At 37.1% G+C, this 13,126-nt stretch overlaps 1 protein-coding gene across 1 annotated transcript; it reads left to right on the forward strand.

Annotated features, from left to right (window-relative positions):
• The first annotated feature begins 6,571 nt into the window (after positions 1-6,571).
• Positions 6,572-12,961, forward strand: LOC122138361 (septin-6-like). Its single transcript, XM_042730453.1, has 5 exons — positions 6,572-6,777; positions 6,900-7,080; positions 8,887-9,001; positions 10,068-10,200; positions 12,778-12,961. Exons 2-5 carry the CDS (start codon positions 7,051-7,053, stop codon positions 12,959-12,961), a joined length of 462 nt encoding a protein of 153 aa, XP_042586387.1. The 5' UTR covers positions 6,572-6,777; positions 6,900-7,050.
• Positions 12,962-13,126: the final 165 nt, after the last annotated feature.

Below are 13,126 nucleotides of genomic sequence, written 5' to 3' on the forward strand. Positions count from 1 at the left end.
TTACTTTTACTTAAGTATATTTTGTTTGAAGTTGTACTTCGCTACATTTTAAAACACATTAATTACTTAGTAAAAAAAAAAAAAAAAAAAATCGCTCCCTGGAAGCTACGTCAGTAAATAATGGGCAGGAGGGCAAACTGGCGCTAAAATCACAAGAAAGATGCAGACGGACAAAACAGGCGTTAGTGGTGCAGACACCGCTGAAAACGGAACTCCGTCATATTATGAAGTTGAACTCAAAGGAAATGAAGTGAACCCCTGGCCATATTTATGCTCTATTATGCAGTGTAAGCTGTGCTTGCCTAGGGAGACCAAACTAGCAGCTTATAAAATCTCGACAGGACATCAACCTTTCGCAAGCATGTAGAGGTAAGCTAAATAATTGCATCGTTGCATTGGTGGTTAAAATGAAGCTTTGACATTTTAGCAAGAGGTTTGCACAAATTAGCCAAAGTGGTGCGGAGTATGCGATATATGTCGTCTGCGATAATATCATAATTGTTGTTTTAATGATGTGCGCACGCATTTAGAGTGCGTTCTTTCACTGTGTGATTCAGTCTGTTGAAATGCATTCAGAATGATCACAAAATTGAAGATATAGGGGCAGAAAATGTACATATTTATATCATTTCATATAGTAAATCAAAATCACACAAAGAATGCCGTCTTTTCCTCTAAAAATCATCATGTTTAACACACACACACATACACACACACACACACACATATATATATATATATATATTTAGACACCATATTGCCTGTTTTTGCTCTATTTCTACAACAAAAAATAATTCCAAACACAGCCACCAAAGCATAGTTTTGCGTCTCTGAGCAACATGACAGTGTTTCGTTCCTGAATGAATCAACCGTTTAAATGATTTGATTCAGTCGCAATGACTCACTTATTAACAGTGACTTGCTGACACCTACTGGCCATTTTAATTTCACATTTAAAGTATCTTTTGATTTTTTTTTTTATAATTAATTTCTTATAATTTCAAATGAGTATTCAACATTTTATGTCTTGTATATCAAAACATTATTTATGCATTTGTAACTGCAGGTTAAATGCATTCTTGTCCTGCACTAAACAGTGTGTAAATACATCTAAATGCCACTTCCGATGAAGCTTCTGCATTTCCTCTGCATTGAAAGATGAGTTTTGTTGATACTGATTTGCCTGGTAACAGCCCAAATGTCTTATTATACTAAATAACTGATTCCTATAATTAAAAACAACTAGTTTGAGATTAATAAGCCTATCCCAGGGGTGTCAAACTCAGCTCCTGGAGGGCCGTAGTCCTGCAGAGTTTAGTTCTAACCCTGCTCCAGCACACATATCATGTAGTTTTTTAAATAAGCCTAAATGATTAGATTAGCTGGATCAGGGTGTGTTTAACTAGGGCTATCTAAACTGTGCAGGACTGTGGCCCTCCAGGAACTGAGTTTGACACCCTTGGCCTGTCCCATTTTTGCTTCCCTCCCACTGTTAAAATGTAACTAAGTAATTTTTACTCTGAGTAAATTTTAAATGAGCTTACTTTTTACTTTTACTTGAGTAGATTTTTAGACTGGTACTTTTACTTGTACTTAAGTAAAATTTCATTAATGTAATGGTACTTTTACTTGAGTAGAATATTTTTGTACTCTTTCCACCTCTGATTATTGCTCTCTTGAAGCAACACACAGTTTGCATTTAAGGATCCTTCACTTATAAATGTCAAGATTATATTTGACAAACAAACAAACAAATAAATAAATGCTCTAGCAAAGATATTAGACACATCTTTCATGAAAAATTAAAGTTATTCTAAGTGGGAAATTCTATTGTAATTCCATCCTAATGTCTCCGTATGTTGTAACAGAAGCTCACACAGAGACAAATGATCAGGCCACAAGAGGTCTTTAATCAAAGTATCTTTACAGTCGCCATGAAATCATAATTGACAATTCTTATTTTTTTAATGGAATATTGCAGTGTTTATTATAAATAATTTATCCATGCACTTCATTTTTTTTTTTTTTTTAAATTCATGTGCCCTTGTAATCTTTAATCAGAAATGTTCTTTTCCTGCAGAATTGGGCTACTTTAACACTGTTTGCCGTGGGTTGTTTTTCATGTCGGCAGGTTGTAGTGACCCAAATAACGTGATATTTAGCCCCTGGAATGTGAATTTTACTGGAGGATCCATGGCAAAAAACGTTAGGTTACTTGCGTAACCCCGGGTTCTCTGAGAACAGAGCGAGGTATCTGCTCACTTCGGGAAATGCCCCAGGGCGTGGATAGACTATGGAAGCACCCATTACACCACATCTACACATCCAGACGGTAAAAATCTGATAAATGTATGAGGGGAAGCCCAGCCTGCCGCTGCACAAAATATCAAAATACAGAAATCCGCTTGAACAATGCCCACGAGGTATACATACCCCTTGTTGAATGAGCCCTAAGATCGCTGGAGAATGAAGACCCATAGATGTATAGGCCTATTCAATCGCCTCAAACCATCCAATCGGAAAGCGCTGTGAGGAGATCGGTTTACCCTTACATTGAGTGGCCCATGAAACGAATAACTGATCATTCTTCCTGAACGATCATGTCCTGTTTACATAATAGCATAACGCTCATACAGGACACAAAGTGTGCAATTTCCGCTCCTCCTCAGAAGAAAAAGGACTTATTAAAAAAGAAAAACTGAAATATCACATGGTGAGTATTCAGACCCTTTGCTGTGACACTCATATATTTAACTCAGGTGCTGTCCATTTATTCTGATCATCCTTGAGATGGTTCTACACCTTCATTTGAGTCCAGCTGTGTTTGATTATACTGATTGGACTTGATTAGGAAAGCCACACACCTGTCTATATAAGACCTTACAGCTCACAGTGCATGTCAGAGCAAATGAGAATCATGAGGTCAAAGGAACTGCCTGAAGAGCTCAGAGACAGAATTGTGGCAAGGCACAGATCTGGACAAGGTTACAAAAAAATTTCTGCTGCACTTAAGGTTCCTAAGAGCACAGTGGCCTCCATAATCCTTAAATGGAAGACGTTTGGGACAACCAGAACCCTTCCTAGAGCTGGCCGTCCGGCCAAACTGAGCTATCGGGGTAGAAGAGCCTTGGTGAGAGAGGTAAAGAAGAACCCAAAGATCACTGTGGCTGAGCTCCAGAGATGCAGTCGGGAGATGGGAGAAAGTTGTAGAAAGTCAACCATCACTGCAGCCCTCCACCAGTTGGGGCTTTATGGCAGAGTGGCCGACGGAAGCCTCTCCTCAGTGCAAGACACATGAAAGCCCGCATGGAGTTTGCTAAAAAAACACCTGAAGGACTCCAAGATGGATGAGACCAAGATAGAACTTTTTGGTCTAAATTCTAAGCGGTATGTGTGGAGAAAACCAGGCACTGCTCATCACCTGTCCAATACAGTCCCAACAGTGAAGCATGGTGGTGGCAGCATCATGCTGTGGGGGTGTTTTTCAGCTGCAGGGACAGGACGACTGGTTGCAATCGAGGGAAAGATGAATGCGGCCAAGTACAGAGATATCCTGGACGAAAACCCTTCTCCAGAGTGCTCAGGACCTCAGACTGGGCCGAAGGTTCACCTTCCAACAAGACAATGACCCTAAGCACACAGCTACAATAACGAAGGAGTGGCTTCACAACAACTCCGTGACTGTTCTTGAATGGCCCAGCCAGAAGCCCTGACTTAAACCCAAGTGAGCATCTCTGGAGAGGACCTGAAAATGGCTGTCCACCAACGTTTACCATCCAACCCTGACAGAACTGGAGAGGATCTGCAAGGAGGAATGGCAGAGGATCCCCAAATCCAGGTGTGAAAAACTTGTTGCATCTTTCCCAAAAAGACTCATGGCTGTATTAGATCAAAAGGGTGCTTCTACTAAATACTGAGCGCAAAGGGTCTGAATACTTAGGACCATGTGATATTTCAGTGTTTCCAGTTTAATAAATGTGCAAAAATGTCAACAATTCTGTGTTTTTTTTCTGTCAATATGGGGTGCTGTGTGTACATTAATGAGGGAAAAAATGAACTTAAATGATTTTAGCAAATGGCTGCAATATAACAAAGAGGGAAAAATTTAAGGGGGTCTGAATACTTTCCGTACCCACTGTATCTATTTACAAGATTAAAGATAAAACATTTTTTAAACACTTTACTGTCATTCCTCTAGCTTTATATATGTACAGGGCCGTAGCTGGGGTTTGTGGGGCCCCAGTGCAGGTTGTACCAGTGGGCCCTGTTTGAAATTGTTTATTTTGTATGTTCGTTTTATTTATTTATTTGTGCTAGTTACACAATGTTTACGTTTTTTCAAGTATAAAGGTGTCCAGGTACAGAAACCGAATAATTAAATGTAAAATAGCACTGCATAGTCTTCACTGTAAAAATTAAATATACAATCAACCCAAAATTTATTCAGAAACCTTCAACATTTCTCACATTATCACAGTTTGCTATAGTTTAGAAAATGGTAATAAAATATGAGAAGAGTTAAACTCAGAGTTTGGATTTTTTTGGAAAATTTCATCTTGATAATGTTAATATATTTTTTATAGAATTTTGTAATGGATTACAATCAACCAAAAAATTCAGACAACTGTTAGTATGAAAATATTTACACAACTATCAATACTTTGTTGACCAATTACCAAGCAGTGATTAATTTTGTTCAGTCTGTGTTGTAAAAAGGTTGCATTAGTAATTCAGGAAAAAACACGTAAGCAAAACATGGTGAGGTCAAAGTGTCTGAATAATTTTTGGTCACAATTTTAATTATTTTTTTTTTTTTTATCAATTTCACTAGTAGTCCACTGTATGAAGAATTAGGTTCTTCATTAGGTTCAATATTATTGGGTATAATATGTCGCAGTTTTTATTTAGCTATACTCACTTACATGAATTATAGTGTCCTGCACCTACTAGTAAAAAAATCTGGTGTCTGAATAATTGTTGGTTTGCCTGTGCATTAATTCTTGTTAAAACTACAAAGTAATTCAGTCAAGAGCAGTGAGTGATTTTCTTTCTTTCATTTTCTTGGATTAACATTACAGCAGCTAGTAGCTAAATTATGCGCGGTCACTTTAAGGGACAATTAATGCATCCAATATAATACACATCCGATTTTTTTCTCAACTGTTTACTTTTCACTTAAGACATAACCGAGTTTTTTCGAACATACTTTCCAAGATGGGTATTTTGACATATTTTGTATGTATTTGTCTGTACAAGAGCAAAAAAGAGGCAAATTTGGTGTTCAAGCTTTTTAAGATAAATTTGTCTGTGTGAGAGCTGAACGAGGCACCCACCGCGGGTGCTGAATTGGGGCTTTCACATCCTTTTCTGTTTGTTTAAACAACTGCAATTTGTATTTGTTCGTTCAGGTGCAGGAGGGACTTCGAGGAGAACTTCCTGAAGGAGAGCTCGGTTCAGTGTTGCTGTCTGTGAGATGCGGCTCTCTGCGTGCGCACCGAACACAGCGCGCGAGAAACCAGCTACTCAGTTTTCAGCTTTTCGTGTCTTGTGTTTTGAATGCTTTAAACTTTTTGAATGTTTAAATTGGCAAGTGGCAAGGCTTAAAACATGTGAAAATTATAAGTTTTACTGACGACACGCAGCAGTGGCCTGTCACCTGTCCTGATCGTATTTTTAGGCTGGCCTCAGCCAGACGGTTGAGATCGCGGGGGCCCCCCCCCTCAGCCGGGGGCCCCTATAATCGTCACCACCTTTCACCCCACTAGCGACGGCCCTGTATATATATATATATATATATATATATATATATATAATATATATATATATGTATGTGTGTGTGTGTGTGTGTGTGTATGTGTGCGTGCGTGCATCATTACAGTCTGTAAAAAGGGTTCATATGTGTATCTCTTATCATCACAAGACTGCAGTCACTAATAATCAGAAGACTTCCTGTTAATGAAGTAACTGGAAAAGATCTACTCTGTGAACGATGCATTAAATTCAATTAAATTAAATTAAAGACAAAAATAAATAAATGAGTACTTTCTGTTCATTTTGTATTGTTGTTTTGCATATTCACATGTAAATAAAAGTTACAAAAAAAAGAGTACATAAAGTTATGTACATTGCTCATTTTTTTAATGCAGCTTACAAAACAATCTTCTATACATTTATTTTTTTTGTACATATTTTTTTTTTTACACTTTAAAACAAATAGTTCAATGCATTACTGAAAGTACTTTTTACAACTATTTACAGCATAGCTTATGTTTAACATCAGAAAACAACATCAGTTTGAGCCCTGCGCTGTCTCCATGTGTTCTGGGGTCTTCAGGAGGTCAATCTCTTGGTGAATGTCCAGCACTTCCTCAGAGACTCGGAGGATAATGCGGTGAACAGAGGAACGAGGCACATGTCAAACACTCTGGAGACGTTTGCGCCTGCGTCATTTTGACAGGTCTATTTATCATTAGTCTGATGAACACATCGCGTCTCGTCTCATTAAAACTAGGCTGTAGATGAGATTGAGTACTGAATGTCTCAGATAGGGGTCGGTAGAGCTTATAAAGATGGTGTTTGCATCCTAGCAGCTCTTGTTGGAGAACAGAATCACTGGTGTGAAACTGGAGTACGGCGGCGTTCATTTGGGCTCAAACGCGCCTGGCGTTAATGCGGGAAGCGGCTTCGCCTTGAGCCAAAATGGATTCCAGTTACACCTGGTTGGATCGTACCACTTTGCTGGGACAAGGGGGGTTGGAACTCCATTGAGCTTTAGAGGTTTTAATTAATGAAATCTAGCATTATTTATATCGTTCATTCGGGTTAAGTACATGTCTAGTGTTAGGAAAGTGCTCGCTAATGTATTTGATATTTGAAGTCGTTATACTTTGTCGACTCAGATTCACAGAAAGCCCTCTCAGAGACGCTGGAGTGGTAGAGCTGTTCCCAGTGGCGTGTCAGCTGGAAATTATTGGACGAGGCAACTTTTGACTTTCATCCGAAGGCGATCAGATTTTTTTTCTTCAAATATTCGCTGTTTTCTGTGCGCAAATGGCTTCTTCTGATGTGGCTCGACAGATGGTACGTTTGCGATCGATATATTCCCTGTTCTGAGTCTTTTCTTGTTTCTGTGGCTGTGTGAAGTTTGGGAGTGAGTTGGCGTGAGCGCGCTTGGGAGTGTCCCGACCTGACGAGCGCGCTCCCGCCTCATTTATATTAATCTGTAAAACAGTCAGTGCCGATTAATCGATTTGAAGATATACATTTAATTTATCAATATGCACCAATTGAAATGATTTATGATAATTCTGATAATGATAAATTTTTTCGATTTCTGAATTCCAATGCGTGTATCTGAATGAGCAATCCGAATGCATTTCTCAAAATACAAACGTGATGTGATTTATTTTTTTGAAAAATGTGTAACGTTATGTTTTTTATGTTTTTTTTTTTTTTTATGTTTTTTGTGAATCAGAATTTTGGATTTGAGCATTCCGAATACATTTCTCGATAGGAATTATCAATCTGAACACATTTATTTGACACTGATTTATCAATTTGAATACATTTATCTGATTTATCAGTTATTTGTATCATCTCAACTATATTCTTATTTATAAATTGTAATTCATTAATCTGATTTATGAATCTGAACGTGTGTATCTGAATGAGCAATCAAAATACATTTATCAATCTGAATACAATCATCCGAATTATCAATTTTAATACATTTATGCTATTTTAATAAATTTTACTATTAAAACATTTTTTAAAATATTAATATTAGATACAAAAATAAATAAAACTTGCATAGTGAAATTAAAAAAGTAAAGTGAAAAAATCACATAACAAAATTACAAACATTCAACTTAAATTAAAATGAAAACTGGAAGTATAAAAATAAAAGCCAATTCAAAATATTAATCAAATCTGTAAGTATAAAAATAAAAGCCAATTTACTAAAATAATGTTGTTCTAAATCAGAATGCAAACATCGGATTTATCAATATACTACTTTCATCATTATAATTATTAATTTATTATGTATTTATTCTTAATAATTATTTATCAGTATATTACCAAATATTAATATGAAAACATTTCCCAATTTAAATTAATAACTAATGTTTGTTTTGATCTTTTTTCTGATTTAGAATTTTACTCGTCATTTAAGTCGTCAAACCTGTTAGAAATATTTTACAGTTTTTGTCGAAGCATTTATTGCACATATATCTATAGTCATATAAAATATACAGTGGACATACAAGTCTGAGATCATGTTTAAAATATATTTTTTAATCTAAACTTAGAAAAAGTTTTACATTTGATAAAGTTTTAAAAGTTAAAAATCAAAAGTTAAAATTTGTAAAAATGTAAAATTTTAAGACGGATGAATGTGAATCTGCGTGAAGTTAGAGTTATGAAAGATTAACTGGAACTCAATGTGTTAGACACTAGGGGTGAAAAACTAAATTCAAATTTGTACTTAAATATGATCAATTTTCGAATTTAAAAGGCATAATTTCAGTTAGAGGGAAAACAATCTTTTGTCTTCTCTCTTGAGGACACGAGGGCGCATCGAGCGAAATATTTATAATTTAAGTTTGTTGGAAGAAGTTTTTGGACACTTTTCTGTTTGCACAAAGTTCTTTATGTATTACTATTATGTTTGTATTAAATGTATATTTAATTTTTTTGCTTAAACAATTAGAAAAAAAAAACGCATCAGTATTTCAACTCATCGTTTTTGCATTCGAATATTTTTTTCAAAGATTTTTTTTTTTTGACAGCCCTATTAGACACATGTTCAAGAGGAAGATTTGAAATCAGCTTCCTATTAATAGCAGCGGTCAGCGTCATGTTTTCTCTCTCGCTGGTCTCTTCCAGGACAAGAACGCCCGTCCTCTGGCTCTATCAGGACATGTTGGGTTCGACAGTCTGCCCGATCAACTGGTCAACAAGTCCACTAGTCAAGGATTCTGCTTCAACATCTTGTGCATCGGTAAGTTAGAGACTCAAACACAACTATTACAGAAGGTTCAAACATTCACTGATGCTCCAGAGGGAAACACGATGCATTAAGAGCTGGGGGGTGAAAACTTTTGAACAGGATGAAGATGTCCAAATTTTTCTTATTTTGTTGAAATATAATTTTTTTCCCCATTTAGTTCTGCCCTTCGGAAGCATGAGAAGGTACTTGCATGTTTCCCAAAAGACAAATTAAGTACACTTTACCTTGATCTTCAAATTCAAAAAGTTTTCACGCCCCGGCTCTTAATGCATGTTGTTTCCTTCTGGAGCATCAGTGAGCGTTTGAACCTTCTGTAATAGTTGTGTTTGAGTCCCTCAGTTGTGATCAGTGTGAAAAGATGGATCTCAAAATCACACAGTCACTGCTGGAAAGGGTTCAAATATGCAGAAAAACGGAAGAATCTGTGATATCAATTAGATCTTTATAACAGTAGAGCAGATGCTGTCATAAAATGATCTGAATATGAGTCTGCGCTCTATATCTGCAGTAATGTGTCTCAGTGAGATGAGATGTAAATGATCCAAAACATATAATGCAGCACGCCCGCCTGATTGAGAGATGAAGAAATAAACGCTCCTCAGAAGATGTGAGATGTTCTGGAGGCTTGTGAAGATCATTCCTCCACTGAGGAAGAGTGAATGTAAAGCTTCTGGAAACAAACGCTCCTCAAAAGATCCTGATGATCAGATTTGAGACTCTAAAACATGATTAATGGAGAATCAAGTAAAGCTGTGAGCTGCTTCAGGTCCAGTAAGAGTTCATCTGGAGATATTACTGCAGTTATTCTGACCTTTACTTGATCAAAATCACTCAAGATCTGACAGAAACACACGTGAAGTGTTTCTACAATTACACTAGAAGAGCTTTCACTGGATAAAACACTCTAAACTCTCAATCAGACGACGAGGAGATTGAGTGAGAAACAGGTTTACAGTAAAGTTTAGAGCCTTAGAAATCATGGTTTATTATAGGGTTAATAAGTACAGTGTGTTCAGTATGTGTACATGCAGTAAGTATATTGTACATATTTCTCCAGGTGAAACTGGGATCGGTAAATCCACGCTGATGGACACGCTCTTCAACACCAACTTTGAGAATTTCGACCATCGTCCCAACTTTGAGGCCGAAGGTGAAGTTGGCGAGCGCAGCCATAACGATCTTCAAGGAGAGTAACGGTCTTCTGGACGTCCACCGTTGGTTTAATACTGTCGGCTTCGGCGATCAGATGAACAAACAGGAGAGGTCCGTTCTGATCATTTTACTGATTATGATTTAAATGTTGTACACTGTTTAAAGGTTCTGTTAGGATGAGTTGGTTTCGTCATCAGGTTTTGTAGAAATGTAGCACATGCATCATTGTCTCAATCAATGGATGCTCTGCAGGGAATGGGGTGCCGTCAGAATGAGATGGCCAAACAGCGGAGAAAAACATCACAATAATCCTCAAGAATCCACACCAAAACTTCAGTCCATCAGTGAAACATCTGGCAGAAGACAAAACATGAAAAAACATCCAGCATTTAAGATGTTTTTAACTCAAATACATAGAGTCTATAATCCATAATAACACTTCCTCCCAGTGCAAAAGGTGCATCTGCTGTTCTCTCTCACATCAGAATCCAGTCACATATTAGTTTTAGAGCTGTTTAAACGCTGCTTGATTAGTGCAGATTTCTCTCCTGATTTCACACCAAGAAACACTTTTTCCACTGGAGGAAGTGTGATTATGGATTATAGACTCTCTGTATTTGAGTTAAACACATCTAAATGGCTGGATGTGTTTCATCTTTTGCTTCTCCAGATGTTTTCAACTGATGGACTGGAGTGCTTGTGGATTACTTGTGGATTATTTGTGATTGTTTTATCAGCTGTTTGGACTATCAATCTGACTGGGCACCATTTCCCTGCAGAGCAATCCATTTGCTGAGACACTGATGCAGGTGGCACATTTCTACAAACCCTGATGACAGGAAAACACAACTCAATCCTGAGCTTATATTGGCGTTCTCTCGACACTCTCTGCTATGTACCCGCACATAGTGGATTACATTCGACACACAGTTTCGAGTCGTACTTACAGGAGGACGCTGACAGATCAGACGCGCTCGCTCCAGAACAAGATCACGACTCCAGGCTCCACGCCTGTCTGTACTTCATTGGCTCCGTCTGGGACACGTCGCTCAAATCCCTGGCCCTGGTCCACTATGAAGAAACTGGACAGCAAGGGCAGGTCTGCTGTTTTTCCACAGGACGCTTCAGACGTGAAAAATAAAGGAGGAAACAAATGTGATAGAATAGAAAAAGCTAGTGTTAGAGTCCTTTTGTTAAAAAGAAAAAAAGCAGTTAGAAAACAAATAGCGGTGCATGTCGTCAAGGGTATAAGTGTTTGTTTTCTAATCAAAAAGGAAAACAGATCGCTAAAATAGAATTAGAATAGAGAGTGCTAAGAGTTTAGAGGGTCAAATAAAGAGAACGAGATGTGTTTTTAGCCGTTTGCACGGGTTAAATCTCCTTTAATTCTAAAACATTAAATCAGTCCAACTACATGTCAATTGATAACGTCACTGATGTTGCTTTACACTTCAAAACAATGAAATATCATTCCTCAGTAGTGTTGTTGTGTTTGTTGTTAATATAAATATCTAAACATCCTTAAATGACGACACGTTTTACTGGAGAAGCAAATTAAATCTTGTTTCGTGGGAAATTAAACAAAAATAAATGAGTTTATGATCAAAAGAAGAAGAAATACCTGTCGATGGAGAATAAAAACTTGTTTCTCTTTGTATTAAGTGGATTTTTCCGTGACACCTGTTTTGCGCGATATTGGGCTTGTTTTTAATCAGGAACTCGCGTTCATTTGATCAATTTCTAATAAAAAGCGGACTTCATTTTTGCAATCTCAAGTATCTTGATTTAAAGGACTTGTAGACCGTTGGATCGGATAAACAAGCAAAAATACAGACGCAGAACACGCATTATTTTGAGGTGTGAAATAAGTTATTTCATATTCTAGTGTTCGGGAACAGAGAAATTTCCATAAAAAACAACAGAAATCTGTTTTGCAAGTGTTTTTATTTTTTTAATTACACTACCAGTCCAAACTTTCTGAACAGTAAGATTTTTAATGTTTTGAAAGAAGTCCTCTTCTGCTCTCATTAAACCTGCAGTTATTTGATCCAGCGGTCTAGATAAACAACAGTTAAAATTGTGAAATAGTTTAAATATTTAACATAACTGCTGTCCACCGTGACTGTATGCTAAACTGTAATTGATTTCCTGTGATCCCCCCAAAGCTGAATTTTCAACAACAGTCACATGATCCTTCAGAAATCCGTCTAATTTGCTGATTTTGCTGCTTTGAGAAAGAAACAGTTATTATAATTATTCAAATATTTAAAAACAGTTGAAGCACATGTGTTTTTATGATTCTTTGCATTGATGAACGAGAAGCTTTCTATTTCAGATAAACACACTTCTTACTGAACTTTTCTATTCCATCAAAGAAACCCTGAAAAAAATCGACTTAGCTGTTTTCAACAGGAATACTTAATAATAATAATAAATGTTTTTTAGCGCAGCAAATCAGAATATTAGACAATGATTTCTGAAGGATATTATGTGACTGCAATTACATGTGAAAATATAATCAAATGGAAAACGGCTATAAAAAACATTCAAGCTTTTACTGTTTTTTGCTGGACTCTGGATCAAGCTGGGTTTCTGTATTTCGCTCTCCGATGCAGGTCAACATCATCCCCGTCATCGCTAATGAGCCGACAAACATCTCCAAGAGGCGAGCTGCACAAGTTCAAGATCAAGATCATGAGCGAGCTGTGTCAGGCACGCGTGCAGATCTACCATTTCCCCCTCGATCGACGAGACCGTTCCAAGATCACCCGCCAAATTGAACGTGAGTCTCTCAGATGAAGCACACAGACAACAGGAAAGAGGGCTTTTAGACCGCCCTGTAACGCTTTTCTGTTAAACCGTCCTAATATAAAAGAGTGTGTCGTATCAGAAGAAACACTACATCGTATTATTTTTAGTTATTTGGAGATCCTATTTAGCTTTTTATTCATTAAAAAAAATGGG

This window comes from Cyprinus carpio, chromosome B9, assembly GCF_018340385.1.
Source record: "Cyprinus carpio isolate SPL01 chromosome B9, ASM1834038v1, whole genome shotgun sequence".
Lineage (NCBI taxonomy): Eukaryota > Metazoa > Chordata > Actinopteri > Cypriniformes > Cyprinidae > Cyprinus > Cyprinus carpio.

Excerpts from the sequence above, each read along its gene's own strand:
- LOC122138361 (XM_042730453.1), top strand. The coding sequence starts at position 7,051 with ATGGCTTCTTCTGATGTGGCTCGACAGATG. Across the intron at positions 7,081-8,886 it reads CTGATGTGGCTCGACAGATG|GACAAGAACGCCCGTCCTCT; the intron begins GTACGTTTGCGA and ends GGTCTCTTCCAG. Across the intron at positions 9,002-10,067 it reads CTTCAACATCTTGTGCATCG|GTGAAACTGGGATCGGTAAA; the intron begins GTAAGTTAGAGA and ends ATATTTCTCCAG.